The sequence below is a fragment of the Barbatula barbatula genome (genome assembly GCF_947034865.1).
Source record: "Barbatula barbatula genome assembly, chromosome: 1".
NCBI lineage: Eukaryota > Metazoa > Chordata > Actinopteri > Cypriniformes > Nemacheilidae > Barbatula > Barbatula barbatula.
The window spans coordinates 8,200,255-8,214,417 of record NC_136766.1 but is presented as its reverse complement, the minus strand read 5'-3'; the positions used below and the strand labels follow the sequence as shown (position 1 = coordinate 8,214,417).

The following is a 14,163-nucleotide window of genomic DNA, read 5'->3' as shown; positions in this document are numbered from 1 at the left end:
CTACATGGATCAAACAAAGGAGCTCTTATGCGATTAACATGTGAACTTGGCTTTTGAGGTCAAGTGAACAAAAACCGTGAACTAACATCTCAGGCCTCCCAACGCTGTCTTGCACCCTCCCTTCTTTCTTTTAACCCTTCCTCAGCCTCTCTTCATGCTCTGTCCTTCAGAATGCGTCTGCTGGGTGATTTGTTAAGAAATACCACCTTTGTAGGTGCAGGGGTATTAACAGGCCTCTTCTGAATTAGGTGGCATGACAGCTGGGAATTGTTCTTCATATCATTTTAGTGTTTTGGCAACTTGCCCTAAAAACTGAACTGCACACAAAGGCCTTTTGCATTCCAGCCCCTAAAGCGAGGGAGGGCGGCCGTTGCCACACTGCGCTGGAATGCCTGCTGTAACTCTTATTTTAGACAACGTGTGATTATAAAATTTGTGACACTGTTTGCACTTTTTTGATGGCCTTGTAAGTTGTCCATAAAGCTTTCTTTCATCTCTGTACATGTTAACTGAGAAAAGAGAAAACCTGATGTGCAACATTTTCAAGTAATTATTGTAAAATCATAGATATTGTGTCATATTAATACATTATTTCGTATTCGTTACACTGAGCGCACACTACCAGTAACAAATGTTTTATAAACTAGACTGAGACGTTTTTCAGGATTTTTGACCTATGTTTGAATGTTTCTTAGTGACCTCATAAATAAAATCTGCAAAAAGATAAAGAATCAGTAAGCCCCTAAACCTTTAAACGGGTTGAGTATGTTTTATACATCATCTGAAAGTCCCATTTGAGTGAATACTAATTCTGTCTTGATGTGTACATGAGTAGGGCAGGGGGGCATTACAGGGGCGCATTATCTTAAGAGTGATTCACAGGTTACAGGATGAAGACAAAGCTGTTTGCATAACAGGTCTGTTATTAGAAGTGTTCCTTGTTTCGAGCCAGGGCCCCGTTCCATAATGCCAGGCTTTGTGTAAAATAGTTTATGGTTTTAAAACAACAGAATCTGAAATTCATTTAGCGATTCCTTTTCTCATCATTGCCCATATAAACTGAATGCTGGAGCCAAACCACATGTTACTTTTGAAGCCCAAGGCCACCCCGGCAAGCCAAAGAAGCACATGGAGGATTTGCCTGCCTGAGCATCTGCCAAGGAAGAGGGATCCTGCCACGTGAATTATGGGATTGCGTCTTCCATTCTAGTGGGCTTCTTTAAGATTGTTTGATAGCTGCTGCTGAGGGACAAGTTTTTGGCCGATCGTCTGCTGACCTTGGGGCACTCGTGTGCGGTCTTCAGAGTGATGAGAGAGAGCCGCCTTTATTATGCTGGTGTTAATCATCAATGACTGGCTTTCTGACGCTCTTCAAAGCTAATGTTTTGTAAGGGGAACACCATCCTTCCTCTGCAAGCTATGTCACACTTATGCTACATTTCCATGAAGGAAATGTCATATATCATACGTTCATATGTGTCATACAATGTTTGGTAAACTTGACAAAAATCTCAAGCATTTACAGAAGATGATTGATATAATTGCCTCATAAAACAATGACTCATAATGGTATAGGGCAAATATCAAAAGATGGAAATCTTTTGCAAAGGTCACAGGTTTAAAGGTTTAATTCTTTCAAGGTTCCTTGTACATTGGTAGCTTAACTTGGTAATTTTAAGCATGGTAAGTCTCTAAGAGTATTAACTGGGGATGTTCTTAGACCTTATGTCCAAAAAGTCTCTAGAGGCTTAATTCAGAACTTTGTTGAACATGCACCATTCATTTCTCAGGTTCTTGTTAATGACACAGAGGTAACTGAGCTGGTATTTGTATAGGACAAGAACTGTGTGCTGTAAGATGAACAACTTCTGCAGGGAGCTGATGGATTCAGGCCTCATGCCCTGTGGAATTTCAATGATATTATAATGAGGTATATTATTGAAAAGCCATTCAAGTCTTTAGATAATAGATGACATGTAGAACTTGTTGGGATTAGTTATTTTCAAAGATTCACTTTTAATGGTCCAACTTGAACTAACTCTTGACACATGCTTTCTGAGTCGTATCCCAAAACTTATAATAGCTTGCATGCTTGATAAAGCCTGTTGACTGTCAATCAGGGGACTAGATTGAGCATGCAGAAATGTATAATTCAACATTTTATTAAGAAGGAGACAGTTTATTAGAATGCTGTTGCAATTGCAGCATCTACTTTAGCTCAGGCAAACTTTTTACATTGAATTTTGTGGTGTCATAGCAATATAAAAGTGCTTAGAGATCTGCTGGCTATGGTTGGGATTCCGTTTTCATGTTTGTAATGACACATTAAACTCGGTGTTTCCCTCCGTCTTGTTCCAGAAGTGAGTGCCAGTGGAGCAGTCTAAATGCGTGCATGCTTTGTTCCTTTGGCTGTTTCGGGCCAAGATCTCGCCTTAGATGTGGCATTATATTATCCAATAATTCCCTCAACATCCTAATTAGGTTGTGGGTCGGTGTGTGTGTGTATGGGTGCTAAACAGTGGCTGTCTGTCGCCTCTGGCCCATCTGGAGAGAGGCCATACTTGGGTACTACTACTCTACTGTGCTGGCACATTGCCCCGCCTCCTCATGCTTGAGCTGACACCCCATTGGCCGTCACCACTAACGGAAGCTTGGCTATCAGCTGAGGTTGGCACTGTGATGCTTCGCAGCTCAAGGAAATTCGGTTACATAAAAGATGTTGGTCTGTGTGGTCTTTTTACCCTGTGTCCCAGTTATTCATCCTAAGTGTGCAAGTTAGAATTAGTATGTTGAAATAGCAAGACCAAGTTGCCTATGAGGATCAGTGCATCTGTGAAGTGATAAAATGTTTGTGGTGTATGGCCAAAGTTTCCACTGCAGTTTTGAAATGTATGAATGAAAGAAGGATCAATTTGATAAATGTTTAAATATAAATGCACATAGCGTGCAACAACATGTATCCAGTTTTGATATATGTCCCGATACTGGCATAACAAGAACATTTTGCTGCACACTCAAAAGTATGCACTTGTTCATCATTAGCAAAGTACATACTTCTAATGTTTCATATATGCTAATTAGAATGCAGCCCTTGTTTTTATAAATGTGAGAAGAATTGGCAACGACCTTCGCCAGAAGTGTCCTTGACTGCTTTCCACTTTATTACATATTTTTTTAAAACTACCGTCTCCTTGTTTCACAAACCACAGAAACATCCGAGTAGTCATGCTAGCATAGATCCTTACTAACCTGTTTCGGTTTATGTTTGCTTCAATAAACAAATGTGTCACCTCAAGTCAACTGCTAGCATAAATCGAACTGAACAGTGCATATAACTTCAAAGTAATAATTGTCTCACTTGTCTGATTTTGTATCTTTCAACGTGTCATTATTAAGTTTGTGCAGATAAAGCTTAAAGGAGTGTAACTGCACATCGTGTGCAACAAAAGTATGCTTATTACGACATGTCCTGACAGTTGATGCATAGCAAAGCGGTTAAACAGGATTTCTTCTCACACTGCAAGTATGTCAGTGTGCATGCATGAAGTTCCAAAAGCAAAGCTAATTTTGTTTTCTCAGTTTCAGCGAGTGGGAACGAAGATCTGCTGTACATGAAACAATGAAACAACATTAAGAGAACATGGCTTTAGATTGTTATTGATGATTAGATGCTCAAATGAAGTGTTCAGTACGTCACGTAAAACGTTCATTCTTGCCAGGACTTGCTCTGTGTAAGATGACACTTTCCCACAAACAAACCTGTGTTCCGAGCCTGCACTCACTTGTGATAAGGTGCACATGGTTTAGGGTTTTGCACTGAACTTTATGAGTTTCCTCGCACACATTTTCTCACTACAGTCAACTGCTACTGTTCACAAACATGCTTCACGTAGCCATTGGCCTCCTGTTGTGTCATTCATAACAATCTCTCTCTCTCGCTCTTTCTTCTCCTTCATTCCCCTCAATCCATTCCCCTCCCCATATCTCCGCCTCTTAACTACTTGTGTGGAGTTAATGGACTGTTTTGGCTGGGCTCCAACCACTGAGTGTCACCTCATTAGTGTTCCTCTCGACAGGAGCTACGTACGACAGAATGTCATTGGTTCTCCCTTCTCCCACCCCCCCGTCTGTAGAACCCTGTATGAATGGGAAAATGTGCATGCATAATTGAATCTATAGTCTCAGTCTCTCCATTCCTCCCTTCCTCACGTCTGACGGCTACAAAAAGGCTTGGACGTTTGCCACAGCTACGGACGGATCTGTGCGGCGGTGGCATCCCGGGTCTCCGCACACTCATGCAAATAGCCATCCACTCGGCCAATCAAACGACAATGCGAACAGAAGTGATACGCTGTCAGGGGGAAATTCAGAGATGTTTGGTCGACATTTGTCAACGTATTGATGTGCGCTATGACGAAGTTCCACGGCCCCTTTGGAAAGACAGTGTGACAAAAGCTTTTCTGTCAAAACCTAGAGTTTGTAAGGACAGACACAGCAGTTGTGACCAAGTTTGATTTGATAGGCCCTCTATAGACTTCTTTTGTCGCCAAGGTTGAAAACGCACAACAAACAGAGGGCTGTCACAGCGGTCCAGTCATTTTTATGTGACGGATGAGCCACCCTGAGTTCAGTGTTGCGCTGACATGGGAACATGTGTATATCAGAGATCTCCGCATGATGCTGTGTGCGTCTCCATCATTGTGTGCGCTTTATGCCTCCAGGCCTTTATTTACTCGGAACGTCGCTGTGTGTTATTGTTGAGACGTGTGCCTGAAGTTGTGTGTGTGTGTGTGTGTGTGTATGGTGCCCTGAGTGACTTGTTTTTCCAGACACTTCTTTTATTTTCACCTTTTCTGAGCCGACAGAAGGCAGTCTGAAACACACACACACAGTTTCTCCTTTGTTTCACTCTTGTTCTCTCTTGCTCTCCCTAGTTTGTCGTAGCTCAATACAACCCACTTCTATTAAACAGGCCGTCCTGTCTCTGCCATTGTTCTCGCCGTCTTTTCAATTCTCTGTCTCTTTTTCCCACCCCCTTTCTTTCTCTCTTCCTGCTCCATCTCTCATTCATCCCCAGAGTGACTGACTTTAGCTTCCCCTCTTCACGTCTGCAATCAAGTGCTTGAGCTCGGGCGAGAAACGGAGGCCAGTGTTTAGTGTGTGGCTTGGAAGAAACCGTTCTATTTGAATTTTTTTGTAAATGATAAGGGGTCTGTCCATGAGTATGCAAGCTTTGGTTCATATCCTGCCAGTGTGTGTGTGTGTTATGGATTGTATTTCAGAGAACGATCCGTTTTTGAAAAAGTTATTTTCACAATTTTAGAGCTGAAGAAGATATAAAAATGTCTTTAAAGCACCACAGCATAACTAGACTGTGTTTGGGCCTTCAAACCCTGTGTGCATATGTGTGTACATTTTATTTAAATGTATGTTTTAGTTTCCAATTATTTATGAAAATATTGTTACCTAAATTATAAAAAAAATATAATATATATATATATATATATATATATATATATACATGAAAATGTAAAATTATATATGATTCCAAGTTTTTTATAAAAAAATATTGCTGTCACACCATAGTTAGTATTAACATATTATTTGTGAACTACCCACAAATGTATTAAATAAATGACTTAAATGCATTTACAGGAACCTGTAAAATGACCATCAGTCACAGAGATGCCCATAAATATGCCCACTGCCCGCTCACACAAACCCAATCTGGGGTTTTCTGTCTCAAGAACTGGCAAGCAGCTTTCATTACTATATTTTTGCTTTGGTTGCAGTTATCTTTGATAAGAAGCCGTGTGTTTCTTTAAACAGTCGCTATGTTGGAGAAGAGAGAGAGAGAAGAGTTGGAAAAACTAAAACGAAGAGGACAAGACGTGCATTAAAATCATTGATGTAAAGACGTAAATACTGAGAAAGATAGAAGAGATAATGCTGATAGACATGGAGGTATAATTAGATAGAAAAGGAAAGCTTGAGTGTGGGTCGATTGATGGACGGATAGATAAAAACGAAGATCCGCCTGTGTGCGTTTTTAATCTCACTGCCGTACCGTGAGGTCACGATGTCTCATACTAGAGCCAGCCCATGAGAAACACGCTCTCAATTGTCGGATGTCACTCGGCCACTGACAATATTTACGCTATTGCAGCTGCACCATTCAAAACATTTCGGCCAGGGCACCCCATAATTAGGAGATATTTTAACCTCCATCTCCATGCCTTCTCTCTGTCTCCCTCCCTCTGCTTTCTCTGGGTCCTTGGCTCAGGGCTCAGGATAGAGTGAGAAGAGAAGTGAGAGAGGGAACTTGGCTCGGGCCTGGTTTCTTTGGCAAGCAGAACAGTACATGTGTGCAGCTTTCTAAAATGGCTGCCAGACGCCTCCTCCTGAAATGTCGACGGCGTGCATGCGGCCGGTCTTTTTTTGCGTGTGCTGAGTTGGGGGTGAGATTCAGTGAATTAAAGTTGCTGAAGTATGTGATAGCTCTAAACCAAGCAAAAAAAAAGGGAAGAGGCTGATTGGGTTACATGGGTCTGAGCCAAGAGCAGGCATGCTTGCTCGGGTGTTTGGATTCGTAGATCCACGATTCAGGTATTGATGGGTGGACTTCATGCAGAATAACATTGTTGCATTGTAGGTAGAAGAAGTGCTCAAGGTATAGTTGTGACAGTTGGGTGGATGGGTTTCAGCAGATTGGGTGGCACAACGATACATTAGCACTCCAGAGCTGATCCAGGGATCCAGAAATGAGCTCATCTTACGCCTTTTCATTTAGATATGATCCTACAGTAGATCAAATGTCTTTATCTTCGACGCAAGCATCATAATGCAAAGATCAGTATTACATTTACAAATATGTAGGATTGTGGATATTTTAAAGCAGCAACGAGCCGTTTTGGTTTATGGTTACCCCATGTGGTTGATAAGTGCAATTGTCTGATACATGTCTCGTAAATACTGTTGCAAAGTTTCCCGGTTGTCAGCGATATACGTGAATTTGTTTACAAAGTTTATGTAACCCAGATATGTTGTTTTGAAACTATGTCCACTGGTTAGGTAAAGAAGCCTGTGTTACCATAAAAAAGTAGCAGATCGTATTTGTTTGTAAAATGTAAAGCAGGTAATGGACGGTGCTTGTGAACCTACCCGCGTTCCAAAGTTCCCAGTGTGATTTCAGCCGAAGCAGAGCTGTTTAGGTAGCAGCAGCAGTAAAATTCGTCCAGTTAAGAGTTGTCCCACCACTAAAAGAATTTTAGATTTATTATTATTTTGAGTTCGAAAAACGGCTTGTTGTTGCTTTAATGCAAAAACGTATAAACCTGTTTGCTTGTATAGGCAACCACACGGAAATGCCATTATTGCAAGATTCTCACATTTTCTTTATAAATTCACTAAAAGTACATGATACCTTGCTTTCTGTTCTTTCCTCATGCTCATGTTATCATAGGAACACTGAAAAGATTCCCCCCATTCCCCTGTCTACCCTCCGTCTTCCTCTTTCTGTCCTCGGACAGTTTGTTTGTTTAAACAAGTGGCAGGCCTGTCGAGTGCCAAAGGGTTGTTGTGCTTGGAGAAGCTCTGAGTGTTTCTTGGTGCTGTATCTCTCTCTCTCTCTCACACACACAGTACTGCATGGCCAAACTTTTTAAATGTGTGGCTTATAGATGTTTATTTTCAAAGTGAACTATTGGCCGCTTGTTCCAGTTCTTCACCATGTGCAAAACTCACAACCGCACACATATGTGTATATATATATATATATTTCGCCTGTCATACTGGATTTTCAAGTGTTACCAGGGTGAAAATAACAAAACGATTTGACAATTTCTTATAGCAAAACTTCCAAAACAATCGATAATTTTTCTATGTTTATTCCAAAAATACTGCTGGTTAGTTTGCGATATAACATTGACCCTGTAATGTATCCTTGGATGTACAGTTATTCATAACGTCAGCTTTTTATTTGGATCAGGCCTCTTTAATAGGGCACAACAATGGAGCAGCTGGCACACACCGCGTTCAATCACTCGACTTCAATGCTATATTGTACTTATAAATGCAAACTATTCCTCTATCTCTCTCCATTTCTTTATTCTCTCATGGGGCATCGGGCGAGGTAGAAGATGTCTTTAACCAGACTGATGGATGACATTAACTTGCATGTGAATCATGGGGGATGGAAGTTGGCATAGGAACGGGCACTGTCACAATGCCAACCTGCTGCTGTCCAATCAAAGGCTCAGCTGCCGGCCTACAGTCCAATAGGCTTTCCTGATTTAAACACCACTTAAGACATTATTTACTGCGGTGGGAAGAGAATTGTGGTAGCTTGATGCTAAAATACCTCAAGATTCACTCGAATGCACTGGACAAACTTAAATTCGAGATTATTCTCTGTGTATCCCCCTCCATCTTAAATTTTCTCTGACCTTTCTTTTCTTAATGTATGGTGTTCCCTCCCATTCTTTGTCATTGTTGAGCCGAAGCCAAGAACATTCTGTTTTTGCAGCTCTTTTAATGGTCATTTTTTTTGAGGGGGTTGGGATTTATTTTTCTTCCTCTATCTCCCCCTTTAACTTTCATTTCTGAAACAGCTTATGCGGGACAAGAGTAATGTTCCACCTTTCTCTCTTGTATTTTGTCTTTATCATGGCATAGACTGATATATCACCCAGGGCTTGTCTGCTATATATATCATTTTCCATTGTGTATTGTGTAATGTAGTGTTCTCATTTGCGGTTATGAAATTGTATTATGTATACTTTTCAACTGCATTGTATTGTTCACCCTGCCTATTGCAGCGTGTGTATTTTTGCAGTTGAGTCAACATACACATCCCCAATTCTTTATTTAAGCTATAGGAGGCTCAGAAAAGAGATATAATCAGGTGTGTCATTAGTACTGTGGAATGTCTACCCAAAGGTCCTGTAAGGTAACATCATTAATCAACCTGAACATTGAAACACATATCAATGACATTCTTCTAATTTTTTCATCTTTTCCTCCCCTCTCCCATCTACTCATGGACTGTGAGGTGTAGCAAGTGTTCACTCAAAAATGTTTGTGAGGCACGTTTAGCCTTGACTTTGACTTTACTTACATCTCTCTACTGTATCTTTCCTCCCTCCTCCTCTCGTTCCCCGTCGTTGAATGGATGTTTCTGCACACATCTGGACTGTTCTGTCATGAATGAGTAAATGTATTTTTCTTTTCTGGACAATAACTGCCATCTGTCCCTGGAAGATGTGCAGTTCACTTTATGGTCTTCAGCATATGGTCTTCTGTTTTATAGTATATATTTTTTTACCTTTCTCTGCAACAAAACATCCATGTTTGTTTTATAAATTGTGTTCATGTGCCATTCTGATACTGGTTTTCTTCTTATTTCCTTATGTCCTCACAACAAAACAACAAGCCATAATGCACAAGAGCTAAACAAAGTGAAAAACTTAGTAAAAAGTTTATCAAAGTGATAAACAAAGTGAAATAGCATAGGAAGATAAATTACAGTAAAGTGCATTACTGTCATCTACAGTACTTGCTTTTGTGTTCTTATCCAGATCCCTTTTTGTGTTTACAGACTCGCAGCAGTCAGGAAGTCCCAGCAACAATGAGCCTGGCAAGAACCCTCCACGTATGTATATGCACAAAACCGCACATACACAACACACAGTTAACATATAATCACATCTATAGTCATAGCGTTGATATATACTATGGTGAATCCAAAACAAACTTCTGCATGACATCCTAGTCTGTAGGAACAAGAGAAGTGATTATTCCGCAAGGACATGGAGCAGTTAGCATACAGAATCATTTGATATATTGTCATAACATCATGTCAGTCAGCATGATCCCAGTGTTTTTTCAAAGGAAGGAAAAAAATCAAAGTGGTTATTTAGAAGGTGCATTACAGCTAAAACGTTAAAATGTGCCAAAAAAACCTTGTGAAAACTTTTTTGCCTCTGCCAAAGAAAACTATCCTCACACTTTTCGTCTTTTAAGGAAATTAAACTGAAACATGCTTATTTGATGCTTATATTATCCCAATATGCTGGTTTTGACAATAATTATACCCGATGCTCTGCACAAATTAAAGTCAACTGAAAAGGCAACCATGTCATGTCTGTGAATTTTATAAGGAAAACAAAAATGCCATTTATATAAAGCCAGCCACTTTATGACATCATCAGTTATGTCAGTTTTTTGTTAGCACTACCACCATGAATTTGTTTTTCCTTGTGGAGAGATTGTCATTCCTCATCTATTTGTCATTCCAGTGAGGTTGTTTGTTCCCCTGGACTGACCTGTGTTTTCTTTTCGTGTTTTTCCACCTTTATCCCTGTCCTGTAACTGCTACGTAACGTGTAAAGAATGAAAGGATGAAATGAAAATAATGGAAAGTGTAATTAGTGCTTTACCGCAGAAGCAGGTTGTGCGATTTGCCCTGCCAAGTAAACAAAAAGCTCCTAGATCACGACTCAGAGGCACGACTAATGCTTCTACTGTAAAAGTTCTGGCCATCATTGCACTTCCTATTTGACTTTGCGGTGCATTGTGGGAAGGGCTTGAATGCTACGTGAGGCTATCCCTCGAGTGCTGGTCTTTTTTTTTAAATGCAGTGTTCCATATTAAACCTTTTTTGTAAGAAAAAGTCTAGATGAGTCTGCACGAATCACAATTAGTGTTGTCACATTTCTATTAACAAGGTATTGGATATATAGTAAATAGAGGATAAAAGGTTATTTTGGCAAAGTTTGATGTGGAAACTAATATGTATCATTTTATTTAACATACTTTTTGCATAAATGTCTTCATGTGTATGTGTTTTGTCAGGATATGTATCTAAAGAATATGCTTTTGTTTCCCACAGTTTACTTGGAAGACAGCTTTATTAAATCAGGGGTCTTTAGTGTTTCAGAGCTGGTGAGAGTATCCAGAAGTAAGTCTCTATTGTTTATACACAAACACACCGACACACCTAGCTATTTATAGCTATTTCAAACATAAGTATTTTCACATAAAATATGACATCATTATTATACATTATTTATATATAATGATGTACAAGACAAGACTACTGGCTAACAACCAGCACGCTTTATGCTGAAGCATTCCTGATTTAGCAAGGGAGTGACTTGCCCAGAACATGTGTGGAAAATCCAGTCTGGCGGGTCTTGTGTGTGTGTGTGTGTGTGTGTGTGTGTGTGTTGGTGTGTGTGCATGCAGTGGCTTTGGAGTGTAAGCATGCAGTAGTTTATGTGTAGACATGCCTGCCCTCATCAAAGACGTTGACAGATGTTCCAGAAGGAATATTTCTCTGATGGCAGAGGACAATGACGCCCTCAGGCAAGATGTGTACACACTGCCGAAGGGTCTGTCATGGCCTGACACACACACACACGCTCATGTTTACCCTTAGGTTGTATGATGCACTCAGTGACACTGTAACTGATACACGTCACACCTACATGTAACACAATGCTCACGTTCTGTCCCACATACACACAAACACGTAAACACACTGACATCGACTCTTAAGAGTGGGTGTTGATCTTCGAGTTCTTAGAAAATTACAAACCTTAACAACACCACCAACCAGTGAAAGCATCATGCTGTTATATCACTAGATGTAACTGTGGATACTGGTACAAACGTCATACCTGCATACTGCTTTCCTGTGGTGGCAGTAGGTATTGGGCTTAATGCCAGCAGAGATTAACAGTATGTTCACCTGTGTTTCCTTTATCTAAGACCCTCTGGCCATTTCATTTTCACACACACACACAAACACGCGCACACAAACTCACACACTCAATACTGGATAATCTTCTCACACATTACCTGAAGTTGAACTGGTGACATATCTCCATCTCGTTCTTATAGAATTCAAATGGCATAACGTGAATGTGGCTTTTATTTTGGGGTTAGATTTATACACATGCAAAATGCATTGAATCATTGAAAAGGTTTGGATACTGTCAACTGCAAGATTGTTTTTCAGTGCTACAAACCAGATGTTAAATCACTTAGTCATATTGATGAACAGTGGCTTTACAGAGTTCTCTGTTCATAAAAGCTTAAACTAGCTGTGGCACGCTATTGTATGTAAACAAAGAGAGTGGGGGCAGTGGTTAGACCGCTGAATGGTGCTCTGGATATTGTGGTTTTTGTGAAGATATGATATCTCTGACACACTTCATACTGTTACAGCCCCTACGGCTGTTCTCTCTCAGATTGAATTACAGTTACATTTGGGTTTGCCTTCATGCAAATGTTGTCCTGAATAGTGCCTTAGCGTGTATGAGAGCGAGAGAGTCATGTGAGATCTAGCTAGAGAATACACCTAAATGAATGATCAGATACTCATCAACATTCGTACCTACAGTATCTCAAATCATAATCTCTTCTGTCTCCCTGTTCTCTCAGCTCCTATCACACAGGGTGCAGGTGTGAACTACACAATGGCCGACATGCCTGGTCAGCCGTACTATCAAGACCTGAACTCAGGAGTGAGTTTACACCGTTCCCTCTCGTCTCCACCCGGCAGGTTAGCATGTACTTTCAAACACAAACATGTGTTATTAACAACATAAACACATTTTCTACTGTTCTGTTGACTTTTTGGTTTAGAATCACACAAATTTGGAACCATACTTTGACTTCTGGACAAACCACTCAAAACAAATATTCATCGTTTATTACAATTGTTTTTATAAAAGCTAATAGTTTAAAATGGTAAAATTCATCCACGAACAACACATTTCCAGGTTCAAATCTGTCACATTGAATAAAAAATATTACATACATTTATATATATATGTGTATAAATATATATGTATATAGAACTTAGTGTTCTATAGTATAATAAAATCAATTAAATAAAATATAAATATAGATAAATATATAATGTAATATAAGAAATAAATTCATATAATTGCATTTGCATACTTTTTTAAGTTTTTATTAAAAGTCTAAAATATGAATTTGGACATAATTACTTAAACATAATTACATGTTTAACATTTCTTTTTTATAAGTTGTTACTCCAGTTTTCTTTTTTCCTTGAAAATCTAATTTTGGGTCTGGAAAAGGATTTGTTTTTGTAAATATTAAAGTGATGCTATTTTTATAGGTTTTCAATGTGTGTAAGGTGCACTTTCTGTGGAAAGTATTATGGTTTAAATGCACATTCTTCTGTCCTCTGCAGTAAAAGGCCTAAGACCATACCCGAGGACAGTATGGACACTAGCCCCACCGGGCCAGACTTTTACTCTTCACCCGGATCACCGGCCAGCAGACCCTGGCATGAGAGAGACCAAGGTGAGAGAGAGATTGCCGGAGGTTGCAGGTGTAAAGTATGATGTTGATCTTCATTAAATAACTCTGTGAACGCCCCAGGCTTTATGCAAATCAAAAACCATTAGTCAGCATTAGCGTAGCATTCCCATAACCTCTGACATCCTTTTAAACGCTCACCAAACATTTGGGTACAATAATGCTCTCCATTGTGCCACGATTTAACATATAGTTACTCTCAGAGAAACAGCTGTTTGTATTGATGTTTGTTTTGATTGTAAAATTGGATAAGACTGCATTTATTGGAGATAAGTGTCACATTTTCACAGGGCGGAACTGTCTTATGGGGGCATGTGTGTGGCAGTATTAGATATGCTTGTCTAAAGACCAGTTTAAGCCTGTTTTAGAAAAAAAATAGGAAATTCTTTTGACTAGTTCTTTAAGGGGAATGATTTTCTTTTTCCTACAGGACTATAAAGCTGTGGGACAGAGAACCTGTTCTGTGATAGTGTTATTTGCATGCACCATGGGTCTGAGAGTAACACAATTGTAATCCTCTATATGTATGTATTGTACATGTGGCAGAATTTACAATAAAGCAGACTTTGACTTTTTGACTTTGACCTAACTCTGGAAAAAAAAAAATATATATATATATATATATACTCATATAAAGGTAGGGTAAATTCTGCAACATTATCTTAAAAAATATGCCTTTTCTATTTAAAGGAGGATTTTAGGAGGATCTATTGACAGAAATGCAATATAATATACAAAACTATTTCTTCAGAAGTGTATAAAGACCTTACGTAATGAACCATTATGTATGTATTATCTTAGAATAAGCTA

The 14,163-nt window shown here is 39.4% G+C and overlaps 1 protein-coding gene across 5 annotated transcripts in view; it reads left to right on the top strand.

The window, feature by feature from the left end:
* Window positions 1-14,163, top strand: part of LOC306891988 (nuclear factor 1 B-type-like) — a gene marked incomplete at its 5' end in the record, with an annotated part of 78,080 nt that overhangs the window by 41,823 nt on the left and 22,094 nt on the right. For all 5 annotated transcript variants that reach the window (XM_079452667.1, XM_079452665.1, XM_079452668.1 and 2 more), the window contains 4 exons: window positions 9,596-9,649; window positions 10,889-10,957; window positions 12,445-12,565; window positions 13,226-13,338. In XM_079452667.1, the coding sequence (XP_079308793.1) occupies window positions 9,596-9,649; window positions 10,889-10,957; window positions 12,445-12,565; window positions 13,226-13,338 (357 nt within the window). The remainder of the gene's footprint in view (window positions 1-9,595; window positions 9,650-10,888; window positions 10,958-12,444; window positions 12,566-13,225; window positions 13,339-14,163) is intronic.